This window comes from Anguilla rostrata, chromosome 11, assembly GCF_018555375.3.
Source record: "Anguilla rostrata isolate EN2019 chromosome 11, ASM1855537v3, whole genome shotgun sequence".
In the NCBI taxonomy this organism is placed as follows: domain Eukaryota; kingdom Metazoa; phylum Chordata; class Actinopteri; order Anguilliformes; family Anguillidae; genus Anguilla; species Anguilla rostrata.
In genome coordinates, this window is record NC_057943.1 from 18,129,854 (window position 1) to 18,151,787 (window position 21,934).

Genomic DNA, 21,934 nt, shown 5'->3' on the forward strand with positions numbered 1-21,934 from the left:
CTTCTCCCTCTGCCCGCCCTCCTCAGCAGACAACAGCCAATAATAATTTGTGCTCTGTACCACTTTGAATTTCCAAGTAAGAAGGCTAAAAGATTTTAGTAAGATGGCCAAATCATTTTTATACTATATTTCTGTCCCAAACAACTACATGTAAATGACCCTGCTGTAACAAATACTTAATGAAACATTAGCCTCATTCAAGAAAAAAGTATGGGTATGTATCCATATTTTTGGATACACTGATATAGCACTGATCAAACAGCTTGCAAATGGCAATATTGCAAATGACTGTCATTTACCGTAATTAATAGCAATAATTATCAGATGTGAGCTGGAAAGTGGATAGCCCATTGGTCGATATTTGATTTTAAAAAACAAATGCATTTGTTAATGTGTTCCATCATATATTCTGTTCAAAAACAAAATCCAATTAATTGAACGTAGGGAGCACATTATTTTAGCCAACTAGTTTGTTGTAAATAGTGTATATTAGCCTCACTTGAAAACTGTACTGCGAGATTATGTCAAATTTATTTAATACATTTTGCCAAAAACATTTTTACTGTTGGTCTCATGGTTTTTCTTCAGTCACTAGTTCCTCGTACGCAGAGACTACCCAGGCCATGCTGATTTAATTCACACAGGAAAGCGCCTCCCCTCAATCTTTATACCAAGGTTATGGACTTGGTGAAGCAATATCTCACCCTTCTAGCGATACTAGGTAGAATTTCACCACTTGGCCAGGAGTGGAAACAGCAGGATCCCTTCTCTCCCTGCAGTGGGGGTCTTGTTCTGTGGTACAGAGCTCTATGTCCAATTAACTCCCATTGATGATTGGTGTTACTTGATTTGCATGGATAAAACAAATATGTCTGCCACATTTTCTTCTGCTATTGCAAACACACGCCATTGGGGTGGTCAGGCACTATGCCCTGACTGAAACCATCTTATTTATGTTTACTTCAATAATTAGGTTAAAACAAGCTTCTGTGCAGGGCAGCCACTACAATACAGTTTTCTCTTTACAGAGCATGTCAGGAATGTCTATTGCCATTCCCTGTCAGACTGACTATTCTGCCTTAAATCTAAGTGTTGAACAAATGTATGCCGTAAATCTGGGTTTTCATCAAGGCCCAATAGTACTTTGACCCAGAATTCTCTACTAAGCATGATAGAACAAAGAGAGTGATTTCAAGAGAAAATGGGCAGAAGGATGGGATATGAAAAGTGAGCAAGAAGAATTAGGGAAGGAGAGGCAGCTGCAGAAAAATGTAAATATGTAGAAGTAGAGAGACAGATCTCGGTCTGATACAGGGCTGCACTTCATTACACATGTAACAAAATATGACCATTTAAAGTTAATACACTTCAATAAAAATGAATTGAATTCATCTGGAATTCCTTGCTCTGAATGACATTCCATAATGTCCATTCCCCAAGGGCAAAAAAAAGGCTTGCTGCACTGGTTCAGAAATGCATATCAGCCTTTCATATGGAGGAACTGTTCTCGACATACACTAAAACTTTCTTTGATAGCCTTCTTAGACTAATTATTTTTAAACATTTCATTATTGATTGCATCCTGATATTGATTATTCATTTTAATTATTTGTTTTCTAGTTGTCGTTTTTTTTAAATTCAAAGTTTTATTAAAGTTTATTAAAGTGTACACATGGAGGTCAATAAATAAACTATCCCTAGTTGCAGTTATTAGGCTGCCCAGCAGTATGGGGAATGGACAACAAGGATTTAAAAGCACAGCCAGGATACAAGAGTGAAATGGTGATGCAGGATCTTTAGTGGCCTAACCTCTTTTGTTTTAGCATTAAATCTGAAATTCTGAAAGCGAGCCTGATAAGAATGGTAAAAAAAAATACAAGGAATAGGTAACAAGAGTTGTCAGTCAGATCTGTGTGTTTCTTTGGGCTAAATACACCAGTTTCTGTTCCATACAATGCTATGTCTATGGGTACATTCTTAAGTCTGCTGGTTTAAAGTGAGGAAGACGAGGTCAAATGCCACTCGAAACATTCAGAAATGCAGGGTTGACAGATGTATGCATGCACAAGAGTGAACATGCCATCAAATGACAGGTTAAGAGTAACATCACAATTGTCAAGGCAGGACTTTTAAGAAAATATTGTCAAAAAGCCTTCTTGTATAGGCGATTGGCTTGCAGAATTTCTTCTTTGTCAAAGTTGAATACAAAGCAGCAGGCCAGTGCCGACCATTCCACAGTCCTCCACTCAATGAGGTGTGTGTGTTTGTGTGAGAGGTTAGGAGAAACTGTGTTGGGCAGATGTGTGGAGCTGGGTCTTTTGAAGCAGTCAACAAATGAAACCCAAACCATGTTGCACTAATAAAAATATTCCATCCGCTCTCATTGTGTTCTACAGACTGCACCGGTTTGGATTGTGGTTAGGACAGGGGAAGGACGGGACATGGTGAACAGGGGGCATCCCTTCAAATACACAAACACACTGTGCCAACTTTAATGGATTCCACATGCCCGCAGACTACTCTTCACCCCTGCATCTGTATTGACCCATATACAACCGGCCATTCCCATGATGACTGTCTGGCTTCTAATGTACACAATCCATTCCTGTGAAGACTATTGGGATGCTTCTGACAAACACATTGACTATGTGCAGCTGTCCCAAGAGGCATGAAATTATGCTTTTTTGTGCTGAATCTTGAAGACAAACCTATGTTAAACTTAAAGAAGCCAACCAAAACCAAACACATGGCAATGGCCTTGTGTTCTGATATACAGTATATAGACAAAACAATCTGGTGATGGAGAACATATGAGCATTGATTTCAGCCACTGTTTTCCCTTAGAGCAAGACAGCCCCATTCAATATTCAAGTTCAAAAATAGGTTGCAGTAAGGGTGAGGTGCACACAAACTGGTGTAACCAAATGCAGGCTAAACAATTAAATAATGAAATAAGTATTATATGCTTAGCCTACGGGTTTGCATGCCTGATCATTAAGCAAGTTGCATAATTTGACTGAGCAAGATGCATCCTATGACATCTGGATCGGATTTAGAGGAAAATAATGTAAGAGCTCTGAAAGTATGTCACTCCAGCTTTTAACTGTCACGCCCAGTTTTGAAAAGAGCAGTTTATATTTTAATTTAAAAAAATGTATTTATTCTTTTTTTTTTTCAGGGAGGTGAGAGCTGAAAAACTGTGGATGTTATCCTCAGGATTACATTTAAACAGACAACTGCAATATAGCACGGCGGAAGCGAGCTCCCTGTATTACAGTACGAGGAACTAGACTGTGGCACTATTGCCATCATTCCCATGAATACAGTGTGAAAAGCGTGCGCAGGTAATAGCAGAACATCCATCTGACCTCACATCTAATGGGAGCTGTGTATCTCTGTTGCGCTGCAGATGTTCTGAGGGAGGCGTGTCCGCCGTAAATCAATCCCAACCAAAGCAGGAATCCGGTGTCGTAACGCGGCTCCCTCCGTAACTCCATATGGACGTTTATTGACAGGGCAGCCTGATACCTGACTCTGATCCGGGGTGGGGGTGGGGTAGAGGCAGGGGTGGGGAGAACTGCTGCGGTATGGGTAGGTGTGGTTGGGAAGAGGGCGGGCTAACTTTGGAACATCAAATAATTCTTTATATCACTCCAGTACTCAGCTCAGGTGCAAACTCAGTGTATTCAAGTGGAAACTGGTTGGATTATGTCTTTAAAAATGTAAATCAAGATACATGTGCTTGTTTATATTTATTTGTTTTGTTGCAGTTATTGTTGCAGTTGTTTCAGCATACCTTTGCATTATGTTCAAAATTTAAGTCCCAGATTATACATGAGAATCCCACCCTTATGGCTCCCAATGCATCATATGGTGTACTGTATGTTGTTAGGTCATACCATATGGCATTATCCAAAAATTGCTTTCCCTTTAAATGTATGATGTATAATGTTGGCTGGCAGCTATGCATTAGTGGGGTGCATGTCTCAGTGCATACCTATGGTTGTGCATGTTCAGTGTGCACAATATATTCAATACCACCCCCCACCCCCCCACTGCTTTTTAAGGTCAAAATCCATCATTAAAGCAATCTTATGTAGCCTGCTACATTAGTTCGCAGTTTTGAAAAGGTTGCAATACAGAATGGTGACTGTGACCTGCAAGGTAGGGTGAAAAGGGAGGAGGCCCCGCTTATAAATCTCTTTACACTCCATCTGTCGCCCATTCCCAAACTACAATCCCTGCCCCGAGTATCACCTGTTCACGTGACAGTGATAAATCATGTTGCATTTTTGGAAAATTGGTACATTTGAGAATTTAATTTAATTTTTTGTAAATATGTATGCATTGATGTCAATACCTATTTCATATTATTGAGTACATTATTAAAACAAAACAAACTGTTACTATAAATAATATATTCAAAATATGTCATGCCAATAGAGCAACCAAATAAAGTGTAATTGAACCAAACTGAGAAAAAAAGAGAAAAAGTAAAGGTTGAGACGGAAAGAACGAGGGAGTATTTACATTTTAAGAGTTATGATGAAGGTGGCTAAATTCAGCTTTTCAGACATACTTTTTTAATATTTGTGCGTTTAAGATAGAAGATACACCACATTACCACTAGCAACTGCCAGTAGCAATGCTGTAATGCTCTTAATACAATACCACACATGTGAGTTGCCTGATATCCACACTCATGAACAGCAGCCATCTGAGCGGAGGGGATGCAAGTACATCCCTCTCCTTATCTATCAGCTCATCCCTGAAGCAGGAATAATTATTTCCATGTTGTGAGCAGGAGGTGATTTGTTCCTGCGTTGTTTTGAAACCCATATTGTCAGACATTTGTCATTGCTCAGTGTGCAGGGAGATATGCTACTGATGCTGTGGACTGTAGGAGTTAATTTATTGGAATTCCTCAAGACCGTAGAACCAACATGTGTTAGAGCTCATGTGGGAGTGTTTGATATCTGAGCACTGCCCCTTAGGGCAATGGGGCCACACTTCTTCACCTGCACCTCAAACCTCAAGGGACATATTTACTTTGACAGTAGAACTTTAAAAAAAAAAGAAAACGCTAACACTGGAATAGTTACACTAATACTGGTATAAAGAAAGAAACATTGGAAACACACTTACTCTGGTGTACTAATGCACTCTGGGGTGGATGAAAATACAAAATATCAGGCGCACTAATACTCTGGGGAGGAAGAACTGAAACTGGGACCAAAACACTAACACCATGGAGTATAAGAACAGTGGACTGTTCTGATTCCATGCAAATGCTCCTGGATGTGATATAGTGTTCTAGGTAATGGTGATCTGATCGTTGATTATTTTTTATCAAGCCAACTAAGAGCTCAGTTCTCTTTTTCAGTTGCAAACTGGGGTGTCTTTGTGGCAATTTTTCCACAGCACCAGGGTTAACACTCCTACTCCATCAAAACATTTCATAGACTCTTTCATTTCCACAGTGATTCAGGACCTTTTACATTTCATGTGAAAAATGGCACCTTCTACAACAGTGACCCTATAAATGTGCTGGGATCGATGTGCATCAGATTTACCGTATACGTGTATGGTTCAGAGAGAATAATACCCCCTACTGGCCCACCAACACCTCATGCAGCAGAAACTTAGTTTTGGTCTCTAATCTAAGTACTAACTATGTCCACACCTTAATTGTTTGCCATGAGACAGGGTGGTTTGGCTGAACTTCTTGATGTTAAAAAGAAGGTGTTTTTCAAAAGAGCAGAAGGGGTCAGTTAGCATTGATTAGAGAAGTGCCACGTCCCTCTCTGTCAAAGGATGCTAACCTGTAGATGTCTGGTGAGTTTCAAGGTGACTGATGTAACAATAACCCAAGTAATTCTGGCTATTTTACCCTATCTTGGTGGAAGAATGTTAATAATTGTACCCCAGTATCTACTTTTACCCTGAATTACTTTCCACATATAAGGCACCATTTCAAATGCAAAACGCTGACCCTGATTATATTTAATGATTTATTTCCACATAATAGTTCTTTCCCCTTCGCTTCTGTGGCTCTTTGTGCAAGCAGCCAACTCAGACTGAACTCTGTAAGTGAAGTGAATGACAAGCTGTAAACAAGGCACCACACGCTCATTTCCGGAGGTCACAGTCTCCGCATCATGCTTCACATGTGATACTGCTATTCCACAGGCGCACTTTAGCTTTCAACTTTTCGCAGGGATGGGGGTGGGAAGGCTTCCTTTTCAAACTCCATATTTTAGAGAGCGAGAGAGCACTGTTACTCACACAAACATTTTTCCACTCCTGAGAAAGTCTGTTTTGAATCTTGCCAAAAAAGAAAATGGCTGCTCACTTACACATTGTCCCCTACAGCATAGTGACTGATAGGTTAGACTGCAATCTGTTTGCCCACCTTCAGTGAAATGTAATTATATAGTGCATTATAAAGGGAGTGGTTGTTTTCCTCTCTTTTTGCTTCAGTGGGATTCTTCACCATCTCTATGTGCTGTATCCATCATCTATGCAGTGGCAATGTGGATGTCATGTGGGACAATAAATCTGCACTGCAGAAATAAAACTACAAATAGCTCATCTCTCTGTTGTGGGTTTTTTTAAACTGCAGAGTTTAGCTTTCCAAGCTCATTCAGAGAGACATATCTGTCCATTAAAAAGATGAATTGATAGACACTGTGTCTCTGCAGATGGAGAGACTGGAGATTCCCTCTCTCAGAACAACAGAGAAAACCACACCACTGTTTCTCTCGAATCAGACAGACAGACGGAGACAGACAGGTAAGAGACTCCATCCATTCTCCTAGACAGAGAGGAGGACAGGATTAGAGGCTCAGCTCGAAAAAACACACGGAGGGAGGGACAGAATGTTCCATCACATGCACATTCCTGTTTATTTGCTTCCAGACTAGCTTTTTTCCCTGCATTTGCATGTTTGATTTATGACAGATGAAAGGCATCCAAAGGCCACATATAAAAAGGAGTACCATTTCAACCGTGACAGGGAGTGGGTGGATGTTTCATTATTTGTTTCTATTTATGGACACACAGCGTAAATAAATTAATTCTGTTTGGGCAATGGGAGATGGATTTCTTAAACCCTGGGTTTTCAACAGGGGGTTCGTGGACCCCTGGGGGTACTGGAAGATACTGTGGGGGGTCCCAAACCAGACTTGAAATGCAATGGCTATATATAGATTTGGGGAAATATTTCAAAATATAAAACCTTTTTTTACGTATAACCATTTTAGGCATTTGATGAAGGTCCCCTGGATGCCTTGAAGCCTGGGTGGGGGTCCCTGGATCAGCCAGGTTGAAAACCCCTGACTTAGACCTATCACTACCGTGCCTGTATGTTGTAGCACAGTAGCCAGCATGCATGTGGTTACCAGAGGCCCTACTCTGACACCACGCATACCAAAATCTGTGCTGAAATGGCTTATTCATTTGTCCGTAAAGACACACAAACAGGGAAAATGTTAATTGTTATTATTATATCATTATTGCATATCCTCATCATAATAATTATAAAAATGTGCACAGAATGTTTGCTTGTTTTTCAAGAGAGACAGTACAGATTTTGCCTTGTGGCCAAAATCCAACAGTTTTACTGCATTTCAGACAGTGAATTATTGCAGTTTTAGTAGCTGGGGTTAGCTTAACTGAAAGGTGAACCACAAAACAGAACACGAAACAGAAAAATTCCAGCACCCCAAGAACACAGGCATAGATGCCAACTGGGAATGTACAACATAAAGTATAATGCTGAGAGTAGGAAGGGTGGAGAATACATGTGTGGATAGTTTGCATGTAAGTTTTATATTTACATATTTGCATTGTGTGAACATTAGAACTGTATAGGTTGTTGGTCTATTTCAGTGCCCATGCATGTGTGGGTTCTTCTATTTATCTGTCCCCTGTTTATGCCATCCCCACACCCTTCATCCAGTTTATCCCTCCCTCCCGATTGTCTCCCTGGTAAACTCATACCTGTCCACTGGATGTGTCTTCACAGTCTTTAAACAGCATATCACCCCTGTGCTCAAGAAACGCACTCTTCACACATCTGTCATCCAGAACTTTTGATCTTCCTTTTCTCTCTAAAGCCCTTGAACATGCTGTTTTCAAAAAACCTCTCACCTTTTTCACAAAAATGGTCTCATAGCACCTTCAAGGAGCAATTTTGAGAGATTAAAATCTCCCTATATGTCAACCAGGGTTTTGGTGATATCTGACGTTTATATATATATATCTGTAAGTCAGTGGATGAGACCATCTGATGAGTGATTATCATGAACTAATGGGTACACATGCAGTTGGTGCACATGCACATGCTGTTGGTGCACGTGTATATATTTGCCTTCCTGTATAATCCCTTCAGGACGATGCTGAATCACCTCCTGTCAGAACAATGAAACCACAGCTGTGATTCACCTCTGTCTGTTTCATTTGCTCCAGGGTATAAATGTCGGCTAATATGGCATAGCTGTGAGTGAACACTTGGCATAATGACTGTCTGAAAAGCCCAGTCATATAGCTGTGAAGGGCAGTTCACTCTGCCACTCGCTGACCTCCCAGCAGTCCCCTCTGTCTTTCCTTCACTCAACCAACATGCATAACACTGCCAGGCTTCCAGAACAATCCAGCGGGGAGCCTGAATTAAGTGTCACGCCCTGGAGCTGATCCACATCCTTTCATATGTTACAGTAAATCATTTCACAGAAGGACTGCTATGCTATACTATGGTGCATGGATGAGCCTCATGGCCTTGGATCGAATCTGGACCATTCCAGTGCCAGCTGCGGCTGGTAACTCCATAGGGCAATGCACAATTGGGTCATTGCATTTCCCAGGCTATGGGTGGGTTCAGTCAGTTAGGGATCTATTTCAATGTCTAGTGACCCCTGCTGGTCAACCAGGCACCAGTGGATAGCATGCTAAACCCACATATGAAAGATTTTCCTCTGATTTCACTCACTGCAAGCTTAGCCTGTAGTCTGCGGTGTCAAAAGAGTAGGTAGTGACACCGCATATTTCAGAGGAGAACCGTAGATGCCAATACTCTCCTGAATCAGAATGAGAATAAGTGGTATAAAGGGTGTTGAAGGATTTGTAATTATGTAATTGACAGAAAAATTCAGATATAAAATAGGATAAGGAAAAAAGTGCAAACAAGTTCAGCCCAAGGCATTAATTGCATGGCCAAACGAAATCATCCAAATTCTGTTTAAATGAGTTTATGTGGAAGAAAAGAGCATGTTTTATTGTATAGTCACTGCCTTTATTAATGTGGGAAACACTGGATAGGTCTTCTCTCCCAGTGCTATATTGGCAAGGCAGTGTTCCCACAAAACAGTAGCACACCTGCCAAGTAACTGAGGCTAGTTTCATAAGTGTAAAATGAGGATGGGATGCAGGGTACATGTGATGAGGCAGTGTTGTGGGTACCGTGTGTTAGATGGTGGTATACCACACGCAAACACTTCCACATCATGGCCGTATGACTGAACACAGGCAAAAACAGGACGTTATTCTCTCTCCAGCTCCTCAGTGTAGACAGCACATTGTGGGTGTCGACATACAGCCATCTAACTTGGTTGCATCCAGTCAAACCATTCCCTGCTGTAATTATGTTTTTGGATTGGCCCAAATCACATTAACTTCTCTGCTCTTTAATTTGTCTAGTATGACATTAAGCTGTCTGGTTTTGAGGGTTGAGTGGGTACAGATTACAAGTGTTTGGGGTTCAGATCAGTAGGTTCTACTAGCGTGTGCTTGTACGTATGCAAGTCTTGCCTGGGTTTGTTTAGCGTGAGAGGAGACACTCCTAGTGGTTCTTTTTCACATCTCTCAGGGTGCAATGGAATACCTTTGTGTAAGATGAAAACACAGCAATAAAAAGAGAGAAACACAAAGAAAGAAAGTTGAAAGAGTTAATATAAATGTGAGACGGTACAGGATGTAAACACAGATGTGAGGGGAATGTGTCAAGCACTTCTTCCTGACTCATACGTTGATTCAACACAGGCAACTTCATGCAACCCAGTTCTCTGCTTTGCATTATCAGATATGGATTGGATTTGCCCCCACAAGCTGAAAACACCACATGGCCTCTTGCTTCTTGAATTCTTACTTATACCTCATAATTCCATTACAATTCTTATAATCAACTTGTAGCTCGGGACAGCATGCTCATATCATGTGTTACTTAAAATGTTAAAGTGAGTATGAAATGTCTGGGGGGGAAAAAACGGATGTGAAAATAGCAAAATAGAGGGGAGAGAGAAGCTTTCTACGTCAAAGGGGCTTTGAATGAATAGCATCTTTCATTGGGCTGGTTGTACACTTCCAGGGAACAGGAGGAGAAAGTCTAAAAGTTCAGCTCAGAGCAGCCAAAGTATCCATCGCCTGCGCTGTCTACTGCCATGGTGATATGGAGCAGGGCCTGAGGAAGCCAGAGCAATACCAAGCAGGTCAGCTTTCTCCCAGCAGCACCTGGCTCAGGGGCAGCCAGTTACCTGGGAACAGAGGCACACTATTACAGCTCTATGTAACATACATACTGATGGATATCACTAACTTAATACAGTGTGTAACTGAAGAACCATGTTATTTTTATGATTTTTTTTTTTTTTTTGGCAAAAAAGCAACTTCTGTTAGTTGGCTCCCATGAGATTATACTGTAACTGCAATTGTAATTTAGCATCAGCTACATGAATGTAATGTAATGTAACATTTAATAATCTGACCCTTCTGTTAGGCTGTAACAATGTTACACCACTTCAATAACACTGTAGCAACAAAGCAAGAATCATATATTAGCTAATGTGGTTAAAATAGACAAAGCCCACTAAAGAGAGGTTTAAGGTCAGAAGTAAACATTAAAGCAACACTTTATAACAGGAACTAAGGTAAGACAATATACGACTATTAATGAATAGTTAACCGCCTGAGGTGCAGAATATTTGTTTTGCTTTTACCTCTTTAAAAATCAAAAGCATCCAAAAGCATCCTTGCCCTTGAGCACAAAGAAATGAACTGCTAGTTCTGACCGAATGATAACTGTTGATGCTCGTTGAGACTCATCCTGTCTCAAACATCCCTTCAGCCACTTGCAAAAAACAGGAGAAAAAAAGCTATAAAAGGAGACTAGAAGGAGGGGGGAAGAGGTTGGATCGAGATGTTGCTGCTACAAAGCCAAGGGTAAGATAGAATAATTCGACCTTTAATCTTGAGAGAATAAAAAGAGGAAAGGCCTGGGTGAAACGCCGGATAGACCGAGAGGGAGGGATTTCCAGTGCTGGGGGAAAACAGACTGAATTATCCTGGGCATGCTCTTGATTTGTGGTAATACTAATGTCCCGCCTGAAGACTGAACTGTACAAGATAAAAGGCTGGGAAAGAATGACAAAAAGAACAAAAAGACACTTGAACGATTAACCCTGCTAACTTCAACCGCTGCCAGATTTGGGAACAAAGTCTGGCACTTTTGCCAGGATCCCTCTGGTGGATAAAATGCGCTACAACAGGGTGACCCAAACAAGGGCTTGCAGGTAGGTATGCTTCAGGCAGGGAAACACAATATATGCTAGTGGAGGCCAGGTACCACAAGATGTAGTGCATATAGAAAAAAATAAGTTGAGTAGCTTCGGTAATCACAAATGAAGACATTTTCTGTATCCCTAAAAGATATAGCTCTTTCTTAAAGGACATGAGAAATCTGATGTTGAATGGACATGCATGTAGCATTTCCCTACACTTGAGTGATACATTTTCTACTATGAATACTTATCCTCTACTGTACATGAGATTGCATTGCACAAGGGGCAGAATATTTTCTCTATTGCCTTATGACCATTGAAACAGAGCCCTTTCACATTCAATATCCATCTGACGCATCAGTGATGATGTACGCGATTTCATCTTTCAGAGAAATTCCTGGGAATGCCTTTCCAAGGTATGGGTCAGCAGCTCCTCTGAATATTCCAACATTTTGCATTAACACCTCTGTACAAATAGAGCTAACTTCTCCAATGAGTATATTGAACCTGAACCTGTTTTCGTGGACCTTTAAATAAGCCAATAAATAAATCACACTTTAAAAGCTACAGCAAATCAAATTATCTGAAGGCTATATCTATTACATCACATCAAATTTGTCAGTTTGAAACGGTGCATGATTTTTGTGGCTCATCTAAACATTGTTATCTTGATACATGTACAAGAAATCAATAACACACTACACAAAGCAATACAAATGCATTTTCATGAAGCATTTGCAATGTTTCCAATATATAAGAGCAAATGCTGGGAGCCATAGTTACATGCTCTACTTTGCACAGGATAGCAGATATCAACATATGTTCCCTGAGATTACATAATCACATCACATAAATAAGGAATTTTTTTGGGGGGGGAAGATACCTGCCCTCGGGGTAGAGAAGAAATTCCCAGCGTTTATCTGAAATATTTAGAACTGTTCTGAGGATACAGGGTTTGCAGATTTTATTAGTTTTTACCATGACATAGCTGAAATTAGATTTATGGAAAATGTAAAATCTCAAGTTTTTCTGTAACAGCGTGGAGTGTAAAACATTCTGTTATGAGCTAAAACCTAAATGATACCTAAACTGATAAATATTAAGATAAAACTAAATTTTTCAAACAGAAATGGCACAATTAGCTGTACTTGGAAGCATGTAACAGAAGTATAAACTGTTGTTTTGGAACCAGTTATCCACCAAAGTTATTCAAATAATCCAACTGATGCATGTGGCTGAGTGAAGTATTCAATCTCTGAAGATGCCTGTTTTCTCTAGTCTGTACACAATTCTGTCCCAGTACTGTGGAGTAGTGAAAGGAGACTTGCCTGAACAGCACTTTCCTGTAACCTGACCTCCCACAGCACGGATTTAGGAAATTACAGGAATTAGTCAAATTGTTCTCCAAGTTGTGATGCAGCTGTAGTGACATTTCACTAAAACCTGTATTTCCATGTGATTTACAAACAAAGGACATCCAGAACTGTGCTATTTCTTGAATTTCCATCACAGAAGCCAAATATACTGTCCACAGCTCAATACACACTCCTTGTACATGAATAAAACAGATTGTTAAGATATATTTTAAATATCTAATTCAAAAACATTCAGATATATTAACCAGCCAAATTTAATTTCCCATGAATGGTTTTGTTTTTCAAAACATTTCCAAAGCTGTTAGCCTTGAGGGCATTCCTTTCCAGATCTGGAAATAATCCTTTTTAAATTCAGTCACACAGGACCGGCACAACAAAGCACACAAAAAAAGAATACATTTCACAATTGTTTATTTGAACTTTTTCGGAATGAGAGCGACTGTTATTTACACTGGTAGACAAGCTAGAACAACAATTCATAAATACCTCCCTGTGCTCCTCTGGTTGTAATCGTTTGTGCAATTTAAACTCTGTACCAGTAAATTTCACGTCGTCTGAACAACTAACGCCCAAGAAAATGTAGATATTTTAAGACGAGAAAAACAGCCGACAACATTCCCTGGTTTCTTATTCCTGTGGATTGAACTGCATTTTTTTCTTCTGAATAAAATTTGACAGTAAAAATAGCAAATGAAGCAGAGCGTGAAGGCAATGTTCAGCCCATCCTAAAGCCAAAACCCCGCCCTGCTCTGACACACATGGGGGGGCCGGTCATAATGAAGGAAGGTGTGTGACATCACGACAAAGGGACAGCAGGTGACACAAACTGTGAGTTCTCTGAACCGATGAGCCCAGACCTCTCCCTCCTCATGTCACATGGAGATGGGGAGGGGGAAGGAGGAGGAGAAGGAGGGGGAGAAGTAGGAAGGATGGGGACAGGTCTGGGGAGCTCGTCCCTGGGGGCAGGTTTAGAAGCGGAGCCAGTACATGGCGCTGCGCATTCTGTTGTAGTCGGGCAACTGCTCCACAGGACCTGAGGGAAAGAGACAACAGTCACCACAAGAGGACAGGCACGAGTACACACGTGTGCACGTACGCACACCTCCACATACCAACACACACACGCACACACACTCATCACACACACACACACACACTCTCATGACAACCTTTACTCAAACACTGATTATTTTCCATATTAATGGCTTTCTCTTACCGACAGCAGCCACTGCAGGACACTTGTCATAGAGGTATTTGGAGCAGACATCACGCACCACCTTTGCGGTAACACTCTGTATGGGAGGGGGGAAACGGAGCGTGAGATAGCTCAGTGACAGCAGACCACTGAGAAGTTTCATCCTGCCAGTTTATAGATAAATGCTTCAGACAGCTCAGGCAAACAACGGGTTACCTGCTCTGCTTTGACCCAACCACTGATTGCTGTGAGAGTGTGGAAATTAAACAGGTTGCTAACAACCTTCTGATAGGAGCAATCAATCTAACGGATAGATTTAATCAGCTACAATAAAAACAATCCATTTGAATTCTGACACCTAACAGTCGCCATCATAACAAAAGGTCCTAACGATTTCCGCAGAGACAGGTAGTGAATGAGCACTGCTGATTGCTTTGGGGAAATGACTGCAATAATGCAGCTGTTGCAGATAAATGGGTTCCTTTTTCTGAACATGATTACGTGTTTGAATGTTTTTGGGTGGGTGGACATCTAACAGAATTTGCTTCATAATGAAGCCTACCCAATAAATTGTTAATGAGATGTAAATGGTTCTGTTCATATCTTTCATTGTGTTAGTAAAATATTCAGGGATGCTTCAAATGACAATATTTTTTAGATCATTTAAAAAAATTAATGACAGAACCAGGGCTCTGATGGGTGCAAAAATGAACTTAAACAGTGTTCTGATTGGCGTAAGGGTGAAATTAAACAGGGTTCTGATTGGTGCAGACCCACAGCCGTACTCACATCAATCATGGCATTCCACTCAGCCAGGGAGACCCGCCGGCCGAAGGCGAGGATGTGCCTGGCAATGTCCTCACAGAGTGGGGTAGTGCCTGCAGGGTACAACAGCACAGAGCCATTACATCACAGAGCACAGCAAGCTGAGCACTGGAGAGTAAATACATCACAGAGCACAGCAAGCTGAGCACTGGAGAGTAAATACATCACAGAGCACAGCAAGCTGAGCACTGGAGAGTAAATACATCACAGAGCACAGCAAGCTGAGCACTGGAGAGTAAATACATCACAGAGCACAGCAAGCTGAGCACTGAAAAGAGGGAAAATGGAGAGAGAAAAGAGAAAACAGGTGAGTGAGACAGAAAGAGAAAGAAGAGGAGAGGAAAGAGGGAGGAGGAGAGCCCCGCTCACCATCCAGCTGGCTCAGGAGGCTGGCCTTCAGCACGTTCTTAGCCCTGGAGACCTCGCTCTCTGTGACGGTGGTGCACAGGTTCATCCTGGGCCGGGCACAGCAACACACAACAGCGCGTGTGACGCACAACAGACACCAGAGAATACATCTACAGAGCCAGCCAGGCGTCTGCCAGCATCACCGGATATTAGGGAGAATCAGGGAATACCAGTGATTACAGGCAAATATCAGTGATTACAGACGATTATCATTATGCATGAGCCAATGTCCACGGGCTCTGTGAGTATCAGCGAGCAGCAGCGAGAGCCATCGGACGGGAGTGTAGGGGGCGCGTCCAGCGCCTCACTGACCACTGGTTCTGGACGCAGTCCATCATGTCCTCGATTTTGTGCTTGTCGGAGACAAAGTGGACGCCCAGCAGGCCGGTGTCGCTGTAGGAGGAGTGGAAGGCCTGGAAGCTGTGGCACAGGTCGTCCTCCACCGCCATGCAGGCCAGACGGCTGCTCAGGTTCTGCACAGAGAGAGATAAGCGCCCGTCACCGCCAGAGGAATGAGCCCCGGGAGGCTGCAGCCACAAGGGGACTCGTTCCTGAGGGCGTGCTACTGCAGCTTAGAGGAGGTCAGACGCGGCCGCAAACACACGGGATCACACGCGCGTCGGGTGCGTGCAACGTGGCAGTGGCCGCACTGATGTTACCTCTCTGTTTAAAAATAAACAAATAAACAAGATGAAATAACTCTAAAGGCTTCATGATAATGGTCATAGTCCCCCACATAATCTTACACATGAAATGCAAACAAGCAATTATACACGAAAAGAAGTCAATCTATAATTTCACACATCAAAGAATCAACGTAATGCTTTGCAACCAAACCCAGAGAAGACCTGCCGACAGTGGACATTTTTAAAGATTTTTTTTTTTAAAGAACCACATTGTGACTTAACACAAGATGATTCATGCAGTATGAGAGGCTCTATTATCACACATATATCAAGTATGATCTGCTGCTTCTGCCTGGCCACAGTGGAACAAATACAGAAGAGAAGACACCATGCAGGGAACTTATACATCCACTTTCACCTCAACAAAATACCCTGATATGCAAAAGATGTGTGTATATGTTGCCAGGTCAGCCAGAGAAGCCATGTTGCCTAAAAACGGATTTATATTTTGTGTCTATAAGGTAAAATAACTGAAGGGAAAATGAGATCCTCACCTTGCCCCCACCGAAGGTGATGTCATAACTGCCAATCATGGCGTTGGCCACCATGAGGGGCACGATGTCTGGGCTGGCAGCGCTGGCACCCTCCACTGCGATGGCGACGTGGGCCAGGGGTATGGCGTCATCACGCACGCGGATCTGCGGAGAGAGAGAGCGAGAGTCAGAGGATGAAAAAAGAGAAAATGAGAGGTGGAGAAGAGTGAAACAAGCCAACTGAGGGAGAACAGCTCAGACAGACAGGGCAGTGTGAAGAGGTGTGTGCCCGAGCGGTGCAGTGATCAGCAGACCTGGGGCCGCAGGGGCCACAGGGGCCGCAGGGGCCACAGGGGCGGGGTTTAAACCGCGCGGTCCTCACCTCGCTCCCGGTGAAGCGGCAGGGTGGCGTTACGGGCACGGCGTCCCCCTCGTACTCAAAGGACACGTCACTGAAGTGCTGCTTGGCCACACCCACCAGCTCACTGTGATTTACTCCTGCAAGGGCGAAGACAAGAGGGACCCAACACTGCAACGTTACCATGGTCACCTACATCAGCACACCGAGCCAATACAGCTGTGCAGGAGTCATTACAAAATCGCTGCACTGAATCAATTCAGCTGCAGAGGACTGAGTCGTAGAAAAATCACTGCTGTCACTACAGTTACAGAGCAAAGACTCACAACAAAATTACTGCACTGAATCAATTCAGCTGCAGGGGACTAAGTCCTACCAAAAGATTACATGGACATGTAGTGGTGGTGGGCAGACTGGTGAAGCCTGTGAGCACTGAGCCTGAGACCCTTCTGCTTACAATAGTTGTGACAGCGCAGCAAATTGCTCCTGATCATCTCGCCAAAATAATGTTTGATGTAAAAAGCCAAAGGAAACTGCTCACTGCCAGGCACACAGCGATGGATACATTTCTACATGGCCAGGCAAGTGTTCCCCCCGCCACCCCACAACTGGAAATTGAGCCCAGACACCAGAAAATCAGAAATTAGCAACATGCCCAGCGACATCTCCGGGAAACTGGGCGGAGAGCCACCGCAGTCACCACGGCAGCAGACATAGGCAAAACAAAGAGGACTGAGCAAGAGAGTGGCCAATTCAGCGCTGTCCTCTACCTCCAGCAGCAGCCAGCACCATGCGCGGGGCTTTGTAGTGGCTGTTGATGTACTCCACCAAGTCCTGCCGGGTCAGAGATCTGCAGGGGAAAGCGGAGAGAGGACTGTGAGAACAGAGGTCAATCACAAAACCTGGTGCTGTAAAGTCATTCCATTTTTAAGCCAAACAAATTTAGCCAGTGTATATCCCTAGTCTCAAGTGTGGGGTGAAAGCCGCACGCCGCATGCGGTACCTGGCGTTCTGCGTGGGCCCCAGGACGCTGTGACCCAGGGAGGTGCCCTGGAAGGCAGTGGCGTGGAGCAGGTCCAGGCAGACGTCCTGCAGGCTGCCCTCCACCTCCTCCAGCTCCTTCAGCACCACCCCGCGCTGCCGCTCCAGGTCCGCCTCGTTCAGCGCCACGCTCTTCACCACCTCCGACAGCAGCTCCACCGCTGCGCGCACAGACACGCACGCTCACTCAACCACACGCTGTCTCCGCCCCGGGGCCCCGCCCCTTCAGGGTGCGCTCATTTTTTGACACTCAGCATTTAATTTTTCAAATAAAGCTGCTCATTACACACTTAACTCATCTGGTTCCCTGGGTCTAAAACTGGATGTGAATTTTAAGGTGAAAACAAAGACCAGCAGTCCCTCACCAGAACCAGAGGCGAGGCACCTGCTGCACAATTTAAATTGACTTGTGCATATAAATAGGACCATATCAGTATTATTATTGATCTCAACCTTTGGGCATGTCCTTGCTGAGGGTCTTCATGAAGTAGGCAGTGTGCTCGCGGGTGGTGTAGGCATTCAGGTGAGCTCCCATCGACTCTACTTCCTGCTCCAGAGCTGACTGGGGATGCTTCTTTGTTCCCTGTTGAGGAAGGAGGGTAAGAGAGATATGGGCACATATGCAGAAGATGGGAAAGTGAGGCTAATTTCCTGAGCTTACGCTGTAAGGTAGGAAAATGTGACAACCACACTGATATGAGCAATGCTTTTGCATATCCAACATTCCAATACCACAGAATAAACTCAAACAAGCAATTGCATCAAATGTTTCCAAAGGGATTATGCATGCAAGGTTTTGTCCATAAAGAAGTAGAATGGTCAGAAACATTGTTTCGTTTTCATGGTAATATTTACTGTACTGGAGATATTATAAGACAGCACATATCAAGCCTACATTTAGTCAGAGAGTACAAAGTAGATGTTCAGCCCTTAATAAGACTCCTTATTTTTTTACCTTTTAAAGACTATATTATCAATTTATTGCACATACCTTGAAGGCCATATGCTCCAGCAAGAAGCCTGCTCCGTTGTTCTTCTCAGTCTCATAGCGGCTGCCACAGCTGATCCACAGGCCCACCTTAAAAGGACAGACAGTATGGGAGACACAGAAAAGGCACCGCATACCAAAATAAAGGCTGAGAACTGAATAGGGAAAACAGATCGTGTCAGAATAGAAATATAAAAGTTCATTTTGAGTTTGAGAGTTCTGAAGGCAAACAAATTTTGCGACCAGACAGCGAAAATAGTGAGTGTGTGTGTGTGTGTGTGTGCGCGCGCACGGCGTGTGCGTGTGTGTGTGTGTGTCTCTTAGGGCTCATGTTGTTTGCCAGTGTATCTGTGAGCGTACAATGACGCAGACTCACAGTGCAGGTGGCATGTCCAGTCTCCTCAGAAGCGACCCGTAAGCCGTTGTCCAGAGTGGTGAGCTGTGCCTCAGGGATTGCCAGAAGGCTCTGAGCATAGGAAACACTAGCCTGGCCCCGCTTCACAGACAGGAGAGCAGGCTGCAGAGACAGAGAAGGCAAGGCTTATTAATGAGAAAGACAATCATACAGGGAGAATGCAATGCAAAATACAGGGATATTACACATCTGCAAAGAAATAGTGAGGGGAGTTATATATATACATAATCTGAATGTTCTATGAACCCAATTCCAGCACTTGGCCACTATTAAATTTCCTAATTTATTATGTTGGCAGACTGATCTCATGCCAATTTAAACATCAATCGTTCACTCTGTTTGCCAATGATTTGAAAATTCTGGTTAGGTCGTCTGTTCAAGGGTACAACAGCTGTACAACAGCTGTACAACACAGGGATATCAAACTAGCTACCACTTGATCACATGAACCTCTCCCTAACCACCTGACCACACTTGCATTGTGGACATTGCATAGACCCTTTCAAATAAATACTTTTCAGGATCTCTACAATGGCACGGGTTATATTGTAGGTTTACTTGTCTCTAGTGGTGATTTTATAGCCGTATAAAATGCACCTTCGCTAAAATCATTAAGAACTTTTTTTTATTTTAATCAGCAACTTAACCCCTGTCAATGAAATGTAAAAAAAACACTGTAACGTTAGGCAAATAAAATATTGACTAATTTCCTAAATGTATTTTATTGTTCTTAAATTTCCGACCACTATCAACTGCAGTTTTGACCACGTGATAATCATGGGACGCCACAGTAACAATAAAATCAGTGAGGATTAACGTTATATTATTTTGGGCGTAATATATATTCCAAACACATTTGGCAATCCTGCATTCTCGGGAATCATGTTCTCCAGAGGGAGGCAAACAAAATGCTAGCTAGCTAGTAGGAAAGCTAACTGGAAAAAAAGCATTTCGGCAAGCTAATGTCACATTAATCTAACGTCAAATTAACACAGCGTCAATAAGCTGCACGGTTGTCATTGTTGTCAATCAGTTGTACGGTTGTTAGGTAGCTATCCCTGTACCGTACTGCAAAATGTCAACACAGCTACATTTTTAGGGAGCCAGCTAACTTACCGGCCGGTGTAGCTGCAGTTCACATAAGGACAAAATTCGGCTACGACGTCTAACGTTAGCTAGCTACCTACCTAGCGAACAGTCTTAGGCAACAGTAAATTAGTTAGCTTGAAAATATTGGCAATGTGTTCAGCTGCCAACACGAGTGACAATTAAACGTTCCCTTGTCCTATAATGCTGGTGTCTCACCACCTTACCCCACAGCCAGGTCAGGGGAGGTAATGTAGCTATGATAGCTACCTAGTCTAACGTTAGCTGACCTTGTTGCGGTCCGGTTAAAACGACATCCTCTGTCCCTTCAGGAGTCTTAGAAAATTAGCTAGTTAGCTATTCTGCCTATTTATTACTGAGCCCGTCCAGATTAAAATAGTATGGTACGAATATAGATAGCTAACGTTATAGAGCAATGCTAACTAGCTAACTTGCAAGCTAACTGGCGTTAGATAGCAAGTCTACGTAATGCATTGTGACCTTCCTGGAGGGCCAATCTTGCTAGCTTGCCATCTAGCTACATAAGTTAACGTGTCATTCAAATTACTTGAATAAATTCTGTAATGCTTTAACAATCTTCTGTGAACTGCCCGTACCCTGTATTCAAAGAAAAAAAAATTACTTACGCTACGAGCTTTCACAAAAGCTCGTCTCAGTGTGCTCCCGACTCGACACACGGACGCTGCCATTTCTCGTCCCAACTTCTATCACTATCAGACAGAATCGCACCACGGGAGCGCGCACGTACGGCCGTGGCAGTGCACACGTTTTTGAGAGATAGTGGATGCAAGTGGAAGTCCCCTGATTGAACGCCTAAACATTTGTATGGCACGATCCAGGGCATTTATAGAGAATAGCGGTCTAACATCAATAGTAGTCAAGGAGGTGTGCGACAATTGGGACGGCAGATATGCCATCGGCTAAACTATGGGTTGGCAGGGCCGCCAATCTATCGCAGGGCACACACCATTCACTCACATACTCATAACTATGGGCAATTTAGAGTCGCCAATTAGCGTACCTGCATGTCTTTGGACTGTAGGAGGAAACAGAAGTACCCGGAGGAAACCCACACGGACACGGGGAGAACATGTAAACTCCACACAGAAAGGCCCCAAGCCGAGATTCAAACTCACAACCTTCTTGCTGTGAGGCGACACTGCACCACCGTGCCGCCCTGATAAGCTTTATTTTATATACAATTCATACTGATTTAAGTATACAATTTCTGAAACATTTTGAGGGGGAGATTTGTACTCTTTCACAATTTATCATCACTTACAAATGCTTATAATCATAATTACATTAGGCATAAACCACTGCCTATTGGACAAGAGAAAAAAGGACTCAATTTCAAGCAGCCATGTCTACTATTCAGGACAGTGGGGGTGTGCAATCTATTGTATGCTACTCTAATTTTCTTTACATTTATTTCTTTGTATTTATTTCCAAACTATCACATTTAATCTATCTGCATATGTGTGTTCTCTCTTTGAAATAGTACTTAATA

The 21,934-nt window shown here is 42.8% G+C and overlaps 1 protein-coding gene across 1 annotated transcript; it reads right to left on the reverse strand.

Moving 5' to 3' along the window:
- Nucleotides 1–13,322: 13,322 nt before the first annotated feature.
- LOC135234172 (cytochrome b-c1 complex subunit 1, mitochondrial-like) lies at nucleotides 13,323–21,209 on the reverse strand. Its single transcript, XM_064298481.1, has 13 exons — nucleotides 21,051–21,209; nucleotides 19,279–19,419; nucleotides 18,906–18,992; nucleotides 18,368–18,497; nucleotides 17,877–18,075; nucleotides 17,644–17,723; nucleotides 16,898–17,013; nucleotides 16,537–16,680; nucleotides 15,669–15,829; nucleotides 15,318–15,403; nucleotides 14,913–15,001; nucleotides 14,145–14,220; nucleotides 13,323–13,961 (listed from the first exon to the last, which is right to left on the reverse strand). Exons 1-13 carry the CDS (start codon nucleotides 21,111–21,113, stop codon nucleotides 13,897–13,899), a joined length of 1,437 nt encoding a protein of 478 aa, XP_064154551.1. The 5' UTR covers nucleotides 21,114–21,209; the 3' UTR covers nucleotides 13,323–13,896.
- Between the last annotated feature and the right edge of the window lie 725 nt (nucleotides 21,210–21,934).